Source organism: Stegastes partitus, unplaced genomic scaffold, assembly GCF_000690725.1.
Source record: "Stegastes partitus isolate 25-593 unplaced genomic scaffold, Stegastes_partitus-1.0.2 Scaffold47, whole genome shotgun sequence".
Taxonomy (NCBI): Eukaryota; Metazoa; Chordata; class Actinopteri; family Pomacentridae; genus Stegastes; species Stegastes partitus.
Window position 1 is genome coordinate 1143609 of NW_007577778.1, and position 20109 is coordinate 1163717.

A 20109-nucleotide genomic window follows, 5' to 3' on the forward strand; every position below is an offset into this window, starting at 1 on the left:
GGTTGTCTGGTCAGAGCCAGAAACTGTAAAACCCACCAACTATTCCACTGTGACCTATCATTCTATCACAAAACTTAACCAGTTCTACACTTAAAATTGAGATAATTTATTAACAGCACAGTACTCCAGATAGCTTATTGAAAATGAATCAAAAATAAAACATTTGCTGTGGACAAACAAAACAAATCCTGCCTTCCTCAGCATTACTGAGAAGCTATGAATAGCTCAGCCATGACTAACAGTCAAATGACCCAAAACTTTGTCATTTTTAATCTGAACTGGGCTAAACTGCAGGTTTTGTCGACACTAAGCAGACAGGAGACAGGCGTGGAAACAAATTAAAAATCGAAACATGTAAAGCCTCCATTTACCCCAGTATTGTTACTAATTGTGCACACTTAGATCTATGCAGAACGTGCTGATTCTGTTTTGTTTTTATTTTTTTAATTTTTTATTTTTTGAGAAATGAAATATTTAAGAAATTCAACTCATGTTTTTCTGTTTTGGTATTTATGGTGTAACTGTCAGACTGCACAAAAGACATTTCAGAGTTCTCTCGGCTTCTAGCTATGGGTGAGCTGTTTGCAGGAAAAATGCAGTGAAAAAAAGAGCATACAGTAGAGAAAAATGTGGCAAGATTGCTTTATTAATCCCTGTCGTTATTGTTCTAAGTCCATAGACAAGATGTGTAAAACTGAGGGTAACCATAGCAACAGCGCTTATGCTTCATGTTGTGTTGCCAGTTACCTGTCATTGGTGAAAAGGAATTTCTGTCAATGAGCTACATACATGGATTTGGTCATAGAAAGTTCCTCATCAGAGTAAGTAGTAAATTCCTGTCTCCCAGTGTAAAAATCTTCCAAATAAGTACCATTAGCCTAACAACTACAAAACACCTGCCCGCACACACACCAACACACACCGACACAGCTGGATCTCTGTCCTGTGGGAGCTCTCACTGTGCTCTCAGTGTTAGAGCTGAGGGACCATTTAATACCCAGCACTTCTTCGTCAGACAAGGCCATTTTTCATGCTGCATATACAGCACACACACGCACATGCACACACACACACACACACACACACACATGCACATAGGCGCACACGCATCCACTCTGGGCAAGTAACTCAAAGAAGAGTTAATCTGCTGTTTGATGTGGATGAACCAGCTACTGTGTTACATCACCACTCTCTGCACCGCTCTCTGCGCACACATGCACACACACACACACACACACACGCACACACACACACACACACATACTAGCAAATCATGGCCAGATAGAAGTCTTGAAGGTGCAGGTATTTCTTTATTTTCACATATACTGACTGTTCTTGTATCTGCTGGACTGTTTCGATAAATTATGTTTTATTAGACTATAGATTGTCTCCCATCTCTCATGCACAAAGAAAATGAAGAAGACTAAAAAAACCAATAAACTTATAAAAAAGTAAACAGAAACATTGAGGTTTTTAAGTGTCTTCTGCAGAATGCAGTCAGTTCTCTCTGCAGATTTCTGGTGTTGACCACAGAAATTTCAGGATGTTATTAGTATTTATCAGCTGATGTCAAACATGTGCTTGGCTCCCATGGATGTGATGCTCGTACAGCAGACAATAGTCTCTTCAAACACCAGTTCATACTCCAAATCATCTTTAACCTTCTTGTCAAAGCCAGATTTTGGGTTTACCCCAACCTTAATCATCTTTAGTGCCGTTTTTTTTTTTTTCTCCCAAAGTGTGATACTATGAAGACATGCCACTCTGCTGGCTAATTTCTCAAATTTGCAATGAGCTTTTTTGTCCTTATACTTTCAATAGAGAACAGATCTTATTATATAAATGAACAGTGTCAGTGTTTGATAAATGTAAGAATTGTGCCCAATTCTGAGACTTGGGATTTCACATTTATATCACGTTTATTGTCCTGATGTTCAGTCTCTCAAAAATTCCGTTAATGGACAACCCGCTGTACGACTGACCCCAAAATATCAAACTCAAAGATCCATCCATCAGTTCATCATCTATGCTCCTTTTTATCCTCTGTAGGGTCATGGGCGGCTAGTATCTATCCCAGCTGACTCAGGGTGAAGGCAGGGGACACCCTGGACAGGTCACCAGTCTACTACAGGGCTACACAGAGAGACAGACAACCAAGCACGCTTACATTCACACCTATAGACAATGTAGAATCACCAAATAGCATGTTTTTAGACTGTGGGAGCAAGTTGGAGAACCCGGAGAGAACCCACAGGGTGAACATGCAAACTCCACACAGAAAGATCCCGGGCCCAGATTCAGACCCAGGACCATTGAGCTGTGAGGCAACCGTGCTAACCACTCAAACTCAGAGATGAAACTGCTCATGCTTCTCTTAGATGACAAACTCAATCCACTATGTAGACTGTGAAACTGGATGTTGTCAAGTATTTCTAATTTGCATTGTGCAGATTAGAATTATACTAAGGTGTACGTACTAAACTGGTATTTTTGTTAACATTCATATCACAGTATGTTTGCATTCAGACAAGCAGTCAGCTTCAGATCAAAGCATTACATATCTGTTAGATCCCATACAGCCTATATATGTCAGTGTAAAAACACATATTAGGTGCAGATGTGCAGACATGACGTGAGCTGAGACTGATAACTGACCTGCTGTCTAACTCTTCCTGTCTGCTCAGAGCCCTCAGCAGGACTCCTGCACGCTGCCAGGCCTCTGTTATTCACTTACAGCCTGCTTTGGGTCTCCAATTTGACTTTTTGGATAACAATAAAAATCTCATGCTCCCCTCTTGTCTTAAACCATGTGCTGAAGTAGTTCCAGCCAATAGTCCATGTTCTGTACTCACTGGGGTCCGAAATAACAAGGCAATCCATTTGTCTGGAATGGTTTGGTCTCTGTCCAATACTGCTTCTTTTTTCTCAAGTGGAATCACGACTCTTCTCCTGCTTTCCTCTACCACAATGACATTGTATCGCAAAATAATGCAATACAACATGTAAATGAGTAAGAGAATGCTTAGCATGGCTCACTACGTTTTGGGTAAATGTCAGCACTGTTTTTGCTGAATGGATACCAGAGTCATAGAGGAACAGAATGATACCCTGTTCCAGTACAAGCCTGTTGCACTTACTGGCTATGTCAAGTGTCTATCATTGTCAAAATGTCTACTAGAACTGTTTCAGGCTTTTTTTTCTGCAACTTTTTGTTTATTTAGTAATCATGTTAAAACCATCTCTCTAGGGAGAAATCATATAGCTCATTTGATTCTGTGTATCACTGTTAACAGCTGCTTGTTTCACAGATTTTATCTGAAAGGAGACAAATTAGTTTTTGCTGTTCATATGTTACGATAAAATAACTAATGACTTGCATCGTTAAATGATAATTACAATTTACTTCAACCTGCGATATTTCCCATAATGTGGCTGATGTGGTTGTATGGGTCATGCTAACTTTGCTTTCTCCACATGGGCCTGCATTGCAAAGCTACTTACCTGTATATTCATCCATGCAAGTCAGTTTGTTGATACATATAAGACTGTGGATAGCTTTTCATTTTCCGTATGTTCTGTTGTCGTATCCACTTGGTAAGTCTGACTGAGTCTGACTCATTGGATGTGGGTTACGGGTATAAGCGTGCAAGGCCGTACATTTCATGTGACAACATCCTGTGGGAGTTAAACTTTTTAAAAATCCCCTTCACTATGGGAAACAACAGCAACAACCTCTGAACAGTAAACTACCACACTAAACAGTTAAAGGATTGCTAAACGTCTAGACTGTGCAATAAAGCAGCCTTGTTAGTTTATTTGCCATTAATTATTTGTTTTAATGGCATTGCTCGCCTCCCTGCATGCAAATGTTCCACCAAAACGCTCACATACTATTCAAGTGAACACCAAAACTGCATCCTGTTTTTATCCTCACTCACGACAATTATGATTGGTTTAAAGAAACACATACATGCCAGAACGCATTTCCCATTTTTTATCAGAATGATAATGAGGTGCAGCCAGATCATTCCCCACAGCCCTGTGTCAGCACCAGAGAACGGTCTGACTGTACAAGACGAAGTCTGGCCCACACATGACATAACATGATGCTTTCAGGGTCAAACACTCATTCAGAAAAAGGAAACAGAACCTGTAAACTTTTTCATGATTTCTTCTTTCTCAAGAGTCACGCATCTATGAAAAGAGGGTCTACAAAGTTGAAATAAGCTAGAATTTAGCGAGCTTTATTTCTACAATTGAGGTGAAGCTTGCAAAGTTAGCATGACCCACAGTAACACAATAGACACATTTAAAATAAATACACTGGCTTGGAATAAACTGGAATCATCCTTTAAATTCAAAGTTCATGACAGCTGCATCCAGTGAGTGTTACTCTCTCTGGGTTCAAACAGACCAAATATAATTGTTTTCCATGTTAGAACTGGGGTTAAAATTTCATTTCAGTTATATATCAGCCATGTTAGCTAGACCATGACAGTGGATTATCTTCAGTGTACAGGCTGTAACAGAAGCTTTGTGTATTATCTTTAATTGTAGAATGTTGTACTGTTGTTTAGATAAGGAAGGTGGGGTTTCTTGTTTGTAGGCTGGCTTGGCTCTTGGCCCAGTGTCAGCCCCAAAACATTAGAATTCAGCAAAGGAATGCAGTGAAACTTCGGCTCTGTCAGGCCTCAGAGGCTCTCAGCCCAGCACTGGTTGCATTGGCGCTATTCATAATCTAAATCAAGATACAGGGATTTGAAAAGAGAAAACAATCTGCTCATTATTCTACCCTCACAACAGTGTGAGCCACAATCCAAAGCATGTAGGGGCATGTAGAAGTGCAACGGGTACAAATGTCCACAGGTGACTAGACAGTTGCTTGTCACAGGATCCTTACTTTAATTTTCTGTTTTTTCTTTTTAGACTTAGATCCCAGATCTCAACCTGTGTTTTTACGTTTAATTTCCTTACCACGACTCTGTCTGTATTGCCCATGTACTTTCTGTACGTACAACCTGTTTGACTTTGTTTGCACTATGAGCTAAAACATGATGACCAATGGTGTTGATTTTTCACATGCAGCCAAACTATGTCTCATGTACCGAGGCCTGGACTCCACAGACCTCTGAATGTATCCTGTGGTATCAGGCGCCACGAAAATAGCAGTAAATCCTTTAAGTTCTGGAAGTTGTAAATTGGAGCCACTGTGGATCAGATTTGTTGGAGCACATCAGCCACTGGGTCCCTCCATGGGCCTGTCAGTAAATACTCACCACTGCTGGTTGGGAGAAACCCACAAAACTTCCTGCTTTGATTGATCCGGCCCAGTAGTGTGGTCATTACAATTTGGTCCATGTCCAATGGGGCCTTCAGTTGTCAATGAAAAGTCCCTGTGGCCACCACAGATCTGACAAGTCAAGTTAATTCACTGAATCTCAGAGATGTTTACTGAACACATCTACTGTGTCTGCCATAAAAGCAGCATGAGTACAACAGTCAGTCATCTGTGTGGCTGAACATCACAGAGGACACAAAAGACACAATATGTGCCTTTTGTTGACAGATCTGCACATGCAGACCGTAACAGCTGTTTTTAAGAGATTTTCCTCTGAGTTTATTAAATATGTGCAGCATCAAGCAGCAGCTAGTTAATATGTATCATAGGTTGCAGTAGTTAAACAAAATAGTCAGACAAGGACATTATTATCAATATTGAAATCATAAATATACTTTAGAGGTCTTGTCTGTGGGTGGACATTTTTTCCTCAAATGCAGCAGCACCTCTTTTCCTAGGCTATTTTAAACAGTGGGCCCCCTAACAACCAAAATGTTAACTGTACTTGTATTAGTCTGTACATTACATAATTGGTGATCTTCCCTGTAAAATAAGAAACAAATGAATATGTTGTGCCAGCCCAACATTTTTAGTGGCCTCATCTCACCATCCCTGTAAAACATTTCTGCAGGCGTCACTGTATGTCAACTGACTGTTCTTTTACCGTCTAATATATCCCAGACCTTGACACGCACCATTGTTACAAGACAGTGTTATTCACTTTATCTTTGAGTGGTCATGTTTTGGCTCATCTGTATACTCTGACTGTTACATCAACACTGCAACACAATTATCATTCCAAACATCCCCTCATGTCTTTTTCTTTACAATGGCTGTCTCCTTCCGCCTACCCCTCCGCTCTGACTTCCCCTCTCCTCTGCCATGTGTTTGCTCAGGCTGAGGAGATAGTGCGCAGGGAACTAGAGAAGAAGGAGACGCCCAGTCTGTACTGTCTACTTGGAGACATCTTGAGGGAGCATCAGTACTACGACCGGGCATGGGAGGTGTCGGGTCGACGCAGTGCCAGAGCCATGCGCTCCAAAGCTCTGCTGCACCTCCACAACAAGGAGTTCCAGCAATGTGTCGACTGCTTTGAGCAGTCGCTCAAAATTAACTGCATGCAGGTACAAGCAAAGCACTGACATTGTACACACATTGTGCTGTATGCAGAATAATAACAATCAATTCCTCATTAACTTGTCTAGTTTTTGGAGTTAGCTGTTATTAATTGGTAATGTACCAAAGTGAATATGTATTTATTATTGATTCATAATTGGAAACTTTCTGTATACTGTATATTGCACTATAGGCTTTCCCGTAGATAAATGTCCCATTTTTTCTATTTTTAGCTGAACTAGAATAACAGAAGTCACATTTGTGGTTAATTGGAATAAACACTCAACACAATGTTTTCCTTTTGCCGACCCCACATAATAGCATCTAAAGCTTTCTCAGGAAACATACAGGAAATTATATATCCGTAATATAAAGAGATGTCAACATCAGCCTCAGCTATGCTTTGTGTTTAGTGCTCATTAGAACAGGCACATTGATTAATTGTATTTCTGCACTACGAGCGAGACCAGTTTTATTGTTGTCTTGGGCACCCATTCACTGAAGACTGGGATCAGATGTATTTATCTCTCTCAAATGACATGCTGAAGGAATCCCAGTGTAACCTTAACAGCCATATCACTGGACACAGACCTGTACATTCCTTTGTCACAGATCCAGCAGCTGGATTTTCTGTCTTTAATCCTTCCTGGATGCAGTTATACACTCAAGTTTTTAGAGACAAACACAAGACTCAGTGTGAGAGTTTTACAGAACAGGTAACCTGGTTGGAGACTCTCCGCTTTATCAGGATTTAAATAATCTGCTACTTAACTACAGCTTTTAGGGTCTCGTTTGGAAATATCTGCACTTTGATTCACATTTATTGTTTTTCCCCCGTGTGTGTTTGTGTGTGTGTTTGCACAGCTCGGTGTGTGGTTTTCCCTCGGTTGTGCCTACTTTGCCCTGGAGGGCTATGAGGGAGCTGCTAAGTCTTTCCAGAGGTGTGTGGGACTGGAGCCAGATGTAAGTACCTACAAACACATACCACACACTGTCTTATCTTTGTGAGGACACTCATCGATATAATGCATTCTCTAGCCCTTTACCCCACAATTTAATACCTAACCTCAACCCTGACCTTTACACTAAACCTGTTACCAACCTAAAACCAAGTCTGAACCCCTAAACAGCTCTCTGAATTTGTGAGGACCATCCAGAAAGTTATTACAATGTAGGATGTTCTCGCTATGGTTTGAAACAAGAGTCTCTCCACACAAATGTAGAATGGTATGTTTACACATACACACATACTACAACATGTCGTGTTTAAACTATTCATAACTACATGCCTAACCCTAACTATTACTAAAATTGAAGCTATACCTAAACCTAGCATTTCCCTTAACCTTGACCTAACACTACCAAAATCAACATGATCAAAGTTAACAATTTCTGTTGTTGGGACTCTTTGTCCCCAAAAGGCAGACGGTTGCCACAACATGAGTTGTATCAATTCACACACACACACAGAACAGAATTCCAGTGACTACATCATCTTGTTTGCTTTTCATTGTCTTAGAACACATACTGTCTGTTGACTTGCAACACTGGCCTTTTTTTTAAAATAATCTTTTCATTCTTCTTTGAAATTCTATTTGTCAGTGTTTGCTGTTATGCACCAAAACATCATGTCAGACTCCGTTTATGTGAAAACCTACTTGACAATAAAACTGATTCAGATTCTGATCACACACACACACACACACACACACACATTGTGGCCATGTAGTTTGGTGAGGTCTTTACAGCCCTTTACAAACACTGGATACATAACACCACTAGCTGCATCAGTCCACTAAAATGAGCATTTTGTCATTCAGACATACAGGTGTGTGACTAATTACAGAAAAAAACGGAGCCCTTGACTCCTGCAGTGAGGAGATCTGGAAGCACTGTTCTGCTGAGGGAGGCCTTTTGCTGCCATGGTTTGAGTCCACGTGTCTTTCTACAGGGGAAAAAAACCCACTACAAGTCAATACAAAGTTTTTCTGAATGATTACTTTCATCCTATAATGAAACATTTCTATCCTGATGGAAGTTGTCTCCTGCAGGATGACATTTCTCCCACCCACAGGACACAAGGGGTCACTGAATGCATGGATGGGCATGAAAAGGATGTGAATTGTGAATTACAGACCAGTCACTAGGTCTTCACCCAGTTTAGCACCTATGGGAGATTTTGGATTTGTGTCGGACAGTGCTCTCCACCACTGTTATCAAAACTCTGCATACATATATTTGAAATTGAATTGATTCTTGTAGAGTCAATGCCAAGATGCATTGCTGCTGTTCTGGCCGTACGTGGAGGCACAGCACCTTACTAACACACTTCATGTGTTTATGTTCTTCTTTCTTTTCAGGGGTCTGTGCGTCTTCTTTACAATAATGTTGTGATACTTTCAGATGCTGTCAGATTATTGGAAAGGAGTGCATGTCTGAAAGGGGCTTTATGGTCACTCTTCACAGCACAGATGCAGCCTTTGCCTTTGTGCTTTATTGTGTGTTAAGTCAAACATTGTATTGTCTTTACTTTTCTACTATAGGATCTGACATATAATTTTTCCTTCTTCCACCTCAACCCCCCATTCTACCCCCACCCTCCTTTCAGAATGCAGAAGCGTGGAACAACCTCTCTACAGCTTATATTCGCCTCCAGATGAAGTGAGTATGAGTGTGGTGTGTCTCACAGAACAAACGTGTTTGCATTCACAGTAAGAATGTGTGTGTGCCAGGTAGTAAAATGTTGGGTTTTGATTAATAGGATTTTTTGCATTCCACTGCAAAGCATTCAAAACCATCATATCAACAGTTAATGTAATGTAAATTGTTCCAGTAGTTTTCAAGATAAGTTGTGCTCCTCCAACATGTTTGACCTCTAAGTGTGAATGTAAAGATCAGGGAATCTATGGCGATTAGTCCAGGTGTCTTAGATGGCTGTTACTGATAATTAGCTACCAAAACATGATGGCGTAGACTGCTCTTGTACCTTTCTGACACTTTTGTGTGCCTTAGTTACACATTCTTAGTTTGGGATTCCACACAGTGGAGCTGTGGATTTCTTGTTCCACTTCATCCCCAAAATGGATTGAGATCTGATGATTGTGGAGCCCATTGGAGCATCGTAAAATCATTTAAAAACATTAAAACTATAAGCAACAGTGAAAGGAAAAGTTTGGAGAAAACATCCCAAGCTCTTTTTTAAAGACATTAAAAATATGTTAATCGTTTTCATCTGGACTGTGTGGGTTTGGTTTGATCAGATTTGACTGGCAGTGCTGGCAACATGAGCAAGAAATTATCATTTCCATTTAAATGTTGCACAGCTCTGGTGCATGGAAACAGGGAACCTGAGCTGCTCTGATTTCAAACAAGTGAGAAAACAAAGTCAAAACCAAAACCACAGAAATCTAGTTTTTCAGAGACTCCATATTACACCTTCAATTTTAAGCAAATTTAACATGCATCTACATGCATCGTTTTGGTTTCGTCCCAATGTTAAATGTTTTTGGGAGACCAGCTCTGTGGAAATTCTTTAATTAAATCTTCCATCAAACTGTAAATGCTCATTCAGCTCTTCTCCTCCTCCTGTGTTGTTGTATGTTTTCGGGTTTGTTTCTGATCCTTGCATTGTTTGTACTTTGTATGCATTAGGGTGATTATTTTCTTGTATGAGTTTAGTATTTGTTGTTTTGTTGTTGTTTTGGGGGGGGCAGGGGGGAGCCTTGACTGGGCATTTTAAGTTTTGTGGTAAATGTTGTTGGTGTTGTTCTTTTTTTTATTCTTATTTTTTTTTATTTTATTTTTTTGTTGGTTTCTTCTGCTGTGGCCCATCCACTTCCAAGTTGTCTGACCTGTCCCACAATCATCTTAGAACTGTCCCTTATTGGATGTTTTTTCACACCACTGTCTGTAAACTTTGTTATGGTAAAAGTTCTGGAGATCAGCAGTTTCAAAAACACTTAAACCGACTCAGCTGACATCAACAGTCACAACTGTTAAAGGCACTTTTTTCCCATTCTGATGTTTGATGTGAACAACAGTTCAGCCTCTTGATCATGTCTGCATGCCTTTGACTGTGACGTAGATTTTCATTAGTAAGCACCAGTACAGGTTTAAAGTGCCCACTTAATATTATATATATAATATAATATAATAAATATTTTACTGAGCAAAATAATGATATGTTCTGCAACCAAGGACAACATGCAAACAGACAAAACACAAATTCAGAATTTGTACAGAATAGAACCAAAACTGTACAAAATTATTACCATATGATGGTTCAGTAAAATGTATCCAAATAAAAGTCATGAAGATTCTAAAGGCTCGGGTTGTGTGAGAGTCTTCATAAAAGCCCAGGTTCTTTATGGCTCCGTTCTGTGCAGAGACACACACATGGATCTTGTGTTTTTTCCGAGCAGGGGAGGCTCTGAGAGCACAGAGAGAGCCTGAGAGCCTTTGTTCACAGCAGACCCATGTGCTTTCAGGCCTGAAATTGAAAAGCAAAGCAAGAAAACCGTTATTAATACCTGCTTACCGTTGCCAATTCAGCACAAGCACTTTATAACTCAAAAGGTTTGTGTGAGTTGTCTGAGTGGAAATGAATATTACTATAACTTTGGTCATACACCGCTGACTCTCTTTGTCCATCTCCTCCTGTCATCCTCATTGGCAGAAACAAAGCCTTCCGTACCCTCCAGGAAGCCCTGAAGTGTAATTACGAACACTGGCAGATTTGGGAGAACTTCATCGTTGTCAGCACTGACATCGGAGACTTTGCTGAAGTCATCAAGGCCTACCACCGTTTGATGGACCTGAGGGAGAACTACAAGGACATCCAGGTAAATGACTGCACCTAATGTGTTCTACAGGGACATCAGTATGTGTACTAGTGGAAAATTCTGCTGAAGCCTCCTGGCACACAGCCCGAGGTAAAAATACTCATTTTTGTTTTGCATTGTTTTTTCTTTATCAAATGAGCTTGGCTGCCTCGTGACCTTGTCATTGCAGGTCTGAGTCTCTCTGGCAAACCAGCTAGCTGTATTGTTAACTCGTTTAATTGAATTAACTTTTTTTGCCCTGAAATTTGGCAATTTAAATGCTAACATACTACAAACACACTATAAAATGTTAAAATTATTGCCAAAGCTTTAATGGGTATTTTTACAACAGAGTATCAGATGAGAGCATGAAAATGGCGTAAAAGGGTTTCGCTGAAAAATGAGCTCACAGTGACAAAAATGGGACTGGAGCAAAGAAACGCCCAGAAACTGACTGGACTTCTGAGGGTCAAAAGACAGTGTTTCATTATACAGCGTGTTTGTGCTGTTAAAAATCAATCAGTGCAGGTTTACATAGAAGTATTACATTAAAAAAATCTGTTGTATTTTTTTGTACGATGACAGGAAAGCTTCTTCTATTCTATTAAGTACATTGTTCTGCTATTTAGGTTCAGAAAAGTTGTGGGTATAAACTATTAATGTTACAATAATGACAACATTTTGTTATTTTACAACCTGGCATTGTGAAAAACAGTTTTTATGTAGGTCAATTAGCCTTATATATGAACTCTAAGTCTTTTAGCTTATGCCTACTACATTTTAGATGAAAATAATGAATTCATTTCATCATTGACTTTATAAATGAAACTGTAGATCTAGTATCATTTGTTTCTGTAGAGCAAGAAGTTCAAACAAAGGTTGGAAAAGCGTGCANCCTTGCTGGCCCTAACAGCACACCACTGAATTTTATTGGTAGGTTTATGTTAATTGGAAGAGACAGAATATCAACCAAACAATCTAGAAAAGCACATCATCTTGTAATTCTAAATTCATTTCCAATTCATTAGGGGAAATAAATATTTGATCCCCATCCTGCCAGCAAGAATGCTGCCTCCCACAGATTGAATAAGCCTCGGCCACAACCAGCTGTACAGGCTCCTACATGCAGGTGCCATACAAGTCCGTCTTGCAAAATAGTTGAAGACAGCCTGTAAGCACATACGAAGGATTTTGGACATGTTCAACAAATTCTACGAAATCTCTGCGAACATTGACGCCGCAAGTGTAACTTGCTCCCCCCGCAAGGAGTTTGCAAGTGAGATGTGCAATTTTTAAGGCACCGTGGGAAGAAAATCTGTGGTCTAAGACACATGTTACACACAATGAGGAAGCAAGTGCTCCTTGTGTGTTAAGTGTGACGCACGCACTCACAACTCACGAACAAAATCAAACGCACAGTGGGCGTGTGTCACACTTGCGTCACCCCATGCAAGGAGTATATAAAGCGTACTCACGGCGCACACTCGCAGTGATCGTCAAGTGTACAACATTGGCATTTTTAGGATTGGGAGGGATCAGGGGCTGAGCCAGAACATAAGGGGCTAGGAAAATGTTGGGCCTATTGTAGTGTATGTGCACACACTGAAATGTGTTTTTTTTTTTTTTTTCTTTAAATGTCTCTTTNATACATAACACCACTAGCTGCATCAGTCCACTAAAATGAGCATTTTGTCATTCAGACATACAGGTGTGTGACTAATTACAGAAAAAAACGGAGCCCTTGACTCCTGCAGTGAGGGGATCTGGAAGCACTGTTCTGCTGAGGGAGGCCTTTTGCTGCTATGGTTTGAGTCCACGTGTCTTTCTACAGGGGAAAAAAACCCACTACAAGTCAATACAAAGTTTTTCTGAATGATTACTTTCATCCTATAATGAAACATTTCTATCCTGATGGAAGTTGTCTCCTGCAGGATGACATTTCTCCCCCACACAGGACACAAGGGGTCACTGAATGCATGGATGGGCATGAAAAGGATGTGAATTGTGAATTACAGACCAGTCACTAGGTCTTCACCCAGTTTAGCACCTATGGGAGATTTTGGATTTGTGTCGGACAGTGCTCTCCACCACTGTTATCAAAACTCTGCATACATATATTTGAAATTGAATTGATTCTTGTAGAGTCAATGCCAAGATGCATTGCTGCTGTTCTGGCCGTACGTGGAGGCACAGCACCTTACTAACACACTTCATGTGTTTATGTTCTTCTTTCTTTTCAGGGGTCTGTGCGTCTTCTTTACAATAATGTTGTGATACTTTCAGATGCTGTCAGATTATTGGAAAGGAGTGCATGTCTGAAAGGGGCTTTATGGTCACTCTTCACAGCACAGATGCAGCCTTTGCCTTTGTGCTTTATTGTGTGTTAAGTCAAACATTGTATTGTCTTTACTTTTCTACTATAGGATCTGACATATAATTTTTCCTTCTTCCACCTCAACCCCCCATTCTACCCCCACCCTCCTTTCAGAATGCAGAAGCGTGGAACAACCTCTCTACAGCTTATATTCGCCTCCAAATGAAGTGAGTATGAGTGTGGTGTGTCTCACAGAACAAACGTGTTTGCATTCACAGTAAGAATGTGTGTGTGCCAGGTAGTAAAATGTTGGGTTTTGATTAATAGGATTTTTTGCATTCCACTGCAAAGCATTCAAAACCATCATATCAACAGTTAATGTAATGTAAATTGTTCCAGTAGTTTTCAAGATAAGTTGTGCTCCTCCAACATGTTTGACCTCTAAGTGTGAATGTAAAGATCAGGGAATCTATGGCAATTAGTCCAGGTGTCTTAGATGGCTGTTACTGATAATTAGCTACCAAAACATGATGGCGTAGACTGCTCTTGTACCTTTCTGACACTTTTGTGTGCCTTAGTTACACATTCTTAGTTTGGGATTCCACACAGTGGAGCTGTGGATTTCTTGTTCCACTTCATCCCCAAAATGGATTGAGATCTGATGATTGTGGAGCCCATTGGAGCATCGTAAAATCAATTAAAAACATTAGAACTATAAGCAACAGTGAAAGGAAAAGTTTGGAGAAAACATCCCAAGCTCTTTTTTAAAGACATTAAAAATATGTTAATCGTTTTCATCTGGACTGTGTGGGTTTGGTTTGATCAGATTTGACTGGCAGTGCTGGCAACATGAGCAAGAAATTATCATTTCCATTTAAATGTTGCACAGCTCTGGTGCATGGAAACAGGGAACCTGAGCTGCTCTGATTTCAAACAAGTGAGAAAACAAAGTCAAAACCAAAACCACAGAAATCTAGTTTTTCAGAGACTCCATATTACACCTTCAATTTTAAGCAAATTTAACATGCATCTACATGCATCGTTTTGGTTTCGTCCCAATGTTAAATGTTTTTGGGAGACCAGCTCTGTGGAAATTCTTTAATTAAATCTTCCCTCAAACTGTAAATGCTCATTCAGCTCTTCTCCTCCTCCTGTGTTGTTGTATGTTTTCGGGTTTGTTTCTGATCCTTGCATTGTTTGTACTTTGTATGCATTAGGGTGATTATTTTCTTGTATGAGTTTAGTATTTGTTGTTTTGTTGTTGTTTTGGGGGGGGCAGGGGGGAGCCTTGACTGGGCATTTTAAGTTTTGTGGTAAATGTTGTTGGTGTTGTTCTTTTTTTTATTCTTATTTTTTTTTATTTTATTTTTTTGTTGGTTTCTTCTGCTGTGGCCCATCCACTTCCAAGTTGTCTGACCTGTCCCACAATCATCTTAGAACTGTCCCTTATTGGATGTTTTTTCACACCACTGTCTGTAAACTTTGTTATGGTAAAAGTTCTGGAGATCAGCAGTTTCAAAAACACTTAAACCGACTCAGCTGACATCAACAGTCACAACTGTTAAAGGCACTTTTTTCCCATTCTGATGTTTGATGTGAACAACAGTTCAGCCTCTTGATCATGTCTGCATGCCTTTGACTGTGACGTAGATTTTCATTAGTAAGCACCAGTACAGGTTTAAAGTGCCCACTTAATATTATATATATAATATAATATAATAAATATTTTACTGAGCAAAATAATGATATGTTCTGCAACCAAGGACAACATGCAAACAGACAAAACACAAATTCAGAATTTGTACAGAATAGAACCAAAACTGTACAAAATTATTACCATATGATGGTTCAGTAAAATGTATCCAAATAAAAGTCATGAAGATTCTAAAGGCTCGGGTTGTGTGAGAGTCTTCATAAAAGCCCAGGTTCTTTATGGCTCCGTTCTGTGCAGAGACACACACATGGATCTTGTGTTTTTTCCGAGCAGGGGAGGCTCTGAGAGCACAGAGAGAGCCTGAGAGCCTTTGTTCACAGCAGACCCATGTGCTTTCAGGCCTGAAATTGAAAAGCAAAGCAAGAAAACCGTTATTAATACCTGCTTACCGTTGCCAATTCAGCACAAGCACTTTATAACTCAAAAGGTTTGTGTGAGTTGTCTGAGTGGAAATGAATATTACTATAACTTTGGTCATACACCGCTGACTCTCTTTGTCCATCTCCTCCTGTCATCCTCATTGGCAGAAACAAAGCCTTCCGTACCCTCCAGGAAGCCCTGAAGTGTAATTACGAACACTGGCAGATTTGGGAGAACTTCATCGTTGTCAGCACTGACATCGGAGACTTTGCTGAAGTCATCAAGGCCTACCACCGTTTGATGGACCTGAGGGAGAACTACAAGGACATCCAGGTAAACGACTGCACCTAATGTGTTCTACAGGGACATCAGTATGTGTACTAGTGGAAAATTCTGCTGAAGCCTCCTGGCACACAGCCCGAGGTAAAAATACTCATTTTTGTTTTGCATTGTTTTTTCTTTAGCAAATGAGCTCGGCTGCCTCGTGACCTTGTCATTGCAGGTCTGAGTCTCTCTGGCAAACCGGCTAGCTGTATTGTTAACTCGTTTAATTGAATTAACTTTTTTTGCCCTGAAATTTGGCAATTTAAATGCTAACATACTACAAACACACTATAAAATGTTAAAATTATTGCCAAAGCTTTAATGGGTATTTTTACAACAGAGTATCAGATGAGAGCATGAAAATGGCGTAAAAGGGTTTCGCTGAAAAATGAGCTCACAGTGACAAAAATGGGACTGGAGCAAAGAAACGCCCAGAAACTGACTGGACTTCTGAGGGTCAAAAGACAGTGTTTCATTATACAGCGTGTTTGTGCTGTTAAAAATCAATCAGTGCAGGTTTACATAGAAGTATTACATTAAAAAAATCTGTTGTATTTTTTTGTACGATGACAGGAAAGCTTCTTCTATTCTATTAAGTACATTGTTCTGCTATTTAGGTTCAGAAAAGTTGTGGGTATAAACTATTAATGTTACAATAATGACAACATTTTGTTATTTTACAACCTGGCATTGTGAAAAACAGTTTTTATGTAGGTCAATTAGCCTTATATATGAACTATAACTCTTTTGGCTTATGCCTACTACATTTTAGATGAAAATAATTAATTCATTTCATCACTGACTTTATAAATGAAACTGTAGATCTAGTATTATTTGTTTCTGTAGAACAAGAAGTTCAAACAAAGGCTACACCCACTATGATATTCATGTCTTTCTATCTATTGTGGGAATACTTTGCTCAAATCACTTTTTTTTGTCTTCATTCACTTCTCTTATGTCTGTGCAAACCAACACTGGTGAGGTGTGTCAGAGCCTTGTGAGAGGCAGAAGACATGATTTCTTCTCCAATCACATGACATAATCAGCAAGTAAAATCTTGTTAAACAACAAACTATTTATTCCTTCCTGTGGTGCTAATAAATCTTTTTTATTGTGGCCACATCTGCAGAGTCATTTACAGCCACTGAAGGAAAAGCCTCTCTTAGTCACGTCACAGTAATTGCACACCCACCAATGCATTCTAAGTAGAAAATTAACCATCAGCTTTGAATAAACAAGGCAAAACAGCCAGCGGTAGCATTTGCAGGATTATTAATTCTCTGCTTCTGCCCAGTAATCATTTTTGCTCTTGTAGTTTCAAGCAATTAACTTTAAAAAAGACATCTGTCCGCCCAATGGGAATGGTTGAAACCACAGCTCTGACTCAGACAGACATCCTGTGTTCTCAGGCCGAATATACAAGCAAATTCACATTTTATGAGGATAGCTGTGGTAAGATTGTGTGTTTCCCCTTTTGTTTGCTCTGTGTTAGGCTCCCAGAATGCTCCTTTGTGCCTGTTGTGTTGTGGTCAGTCATCAATAAGGTTCTGAGATGTAAATGAACAGAAGTTGAAAAGGTCAGCAGCAGCCTCAAAGTAGTTCACTTAGTAACGGAGTTTGGCTTGCTCTGTTTTCCTCCTCTTCATTTTTACATCTCCTCTTAGAACACAGTTATACGCACAATGTAATAATAATTAGCACTCTCATTCAGACAGCTTCCAATGAGATGTATGATCTGAATTCCTCCTTAAAGCACAAGGCCCTTTTACTAAAAAAGGACATGGAATCCTAGATTTCATACATAGTTTAGGAGTGCTGTAACAGGGAGTGTTATGAGTCATATCTCACACAAACAAGGGATGCACCAGGCCATACCAGTATCAGTTATCAGGTCCCATTCTATGCTCACATATGTGTGCTCAGAGTCAGAGGACTTCTGGGATTCACAAGATACCACTTTATATCAACACTAGCCTTGTGGTGGTTGTGCAGGCAGGTGGTGGAGGAGAAATGTCAGCAGTTTAGAGAGTGTTTAAGATAACAGATGATAAGAAAATATAAGTCTGTGCGGCTACAATGGTTGTGTTTTCATGACCAGAGCCTCAGTCATGAGATTCATCTCAGTTTTGTTTATAGACAGGATATGCTGTTTACATCGAGCCAAACAACAACCTCTGGTGCTGAAAAATGAAGTCAATGTGAAAGTGCCAAAAGCGGCAGTTCCTTTAATGTCCACTTGAGTCTGGCTCCCAGTGAGTAAATCCCTTTAGACTTTCATATTGAAATATACAACTTTACAACAGAAACAAACAGGTTTACTGCCTGGTGCACAGAACTGTTTCAGTATCTACAGCTAATGTCCTCATTAATGTCAACTACACAGTGGGTCACTTTCTAAATAACTCACCTGTCTACGTTGTATTAAGGCTTAAAGTTATGCATAATAAGGGCATGTCTGCCTCAGCTCCACTCATGCTCCACCTCTTTGCTCATTTTTGTATTAGCTGGGAGTTAGCAGATTCAGGCACAGCCACAGCCCCCAAAACCATCCATCCATCCATCCATCCATTGTCTATACACCGCTTAATCCTCACTAGGGTCGTGGGGGGGGCTGGAGCCTATCCCAGCCGAGGGAAACCTATGGGTGACTTCAAAGAGGGTTTATGCATCTTTTTGTACAGTCTGTGCATGGAGCACAAAGAAATCTAATTATTCATATGCCTGTATACATCATAAATACTAGTATCCCTGTTGCTGATGACTGTGTGTTGTTTGTGCAGGTGCCAATAATGTTTACTTAAAATCTGTCAGAATTGGACTTTTCTGGAAGAGTTGTAGTTGTAGTTATTTTCACTGTGTGCCTATGAAAATGTTTTCTGACAGGTTTAGAACTGTTATAATGACAACGCTCAGCTGCCTTATTGCAAACAGTGGGAGAGGAAAGTGACGAGATAATTAAATATGCCCTCCACTTTTACCAATGTCAGACTGTCACTGGCGCTGCATAGGACAAGTTGTATGACATAGTTGACCTTTTCATGAGAACAGAGAAAACAAAAGCACGAGGAGCAGTTCCAGTTATTGATGAGAGCAGCCGTAGTGTTGTACAAACTAGACAAAGATGGGTTATATCGCTTGCTTGCTAACCAGGTTTACAGTGGCAGATGTACGATGCTTTGGATGAAAGCGTCTCCTAAATGAAATTGTAGAATTGTAGTAACACAGTCAGAAAGTTTGTATGGCTGTTCTGTTGCATTATAATGCACAATGCTAAGAGCCACCACATAAAAGTCCCAAACCAGGAACAAGCCTGGCAGAGAGTGTTTTTTTTCTGAAATCAGGACGTGATGTTTCTATGCACAAATATGAAAAAGAGATACTTCAAAATCCATACATTGCCATCTCTAGAAGTGATAATGGCTCATTTAACACAAGCATGTTAAGACCCAGCACAGCACAGTTCAAAGAGTTTGTTAACGCTAACTCCTGCCCAGTACAACATTCTCCTGTGCCGTGCAAAGCATCTCTTGTTCATAAGCTGATTCAGCTGCTTGACTTGTTACACTCATCATTAGCAAGATAACATTCTGTCGCTGTCAGTAGTCAGAGACAGCAAAGCAAACTTTCATGTTACTGAGTCTCAGAAGAAATCGCTTTATGGTTTGTTTAGAACAAACATTTTACTGAACACACTAAAATATTTTTACTAACAAAAATATAAAATTGACCTAAAGCAATTCAGAATAATGTCAAAAGTAGAGCAATTAAACTAAATCAAGGTCAGGTGCCATAGTTACACTGTACCTAATGAATCTGGATACAGCCGATTATAGAACCAGCCTTTTAAAATAAATGTTCATCCATTTTCTTCCACTTATCCTGGGTCAGGTAGCCGTTGTTAAGCAGGTCATTTCATACATCCCTCTCCACTGCAATGTTTTCCACTTCCTCCTAGAAGGTCCTGAGGTGTTTCCGGGCCAGATGAGATATATAATCCCTCCAGCAAGTTCTGGGTCGACCCTGCGCTCTCCTTCCAGTCAGTCATACCCCGAAAAGCACCAAAATAAGAATCTTAGGAGACATCGGAATCAGATGCCTGAACCACCTCAACTAACTTTTTTTG

The 20109-nt window shown here is 39.9% G+C and overlaps 1 protein-coding gene across 4 annotated transcripts in view; it reads left to right on the forward strand.

The window, feature by feature from the left end:
• The window catches only part of ttc27 (tetratricopeptide repeat domain 27), a 115824-nt gene that overhangs the window by 84553 nt on the left and 11162 nt on the right, over positions 1-20109 (forward strand). For 2 of the 4 annotated variants that reach the window (XM_008306832.1, XM_008306833.1), the window contains exons 13-16: positions 6235-6462; positions 7319-7417; positions 9063-9115; positions 11130-11295. In XM_008306832.1, coding sequence (XP_008305054.1) covers positions 6235-6462; positions 7319-7417; positions 9063-9115; positions 11130-11295 — 546 coding nt within the window. Of the gene's footprint in view, positions 1-6234; positions 6463-7318; positions 7418-9062; positions 9116-11129; positions 11296-13762; positions 13816-15829; positions 15996-20109 lie in introns of all 4 variants that reach the window. The other 2 variants (XM_008306830.1, XM_008306831.1) reach the window with 1 other exon arrangement.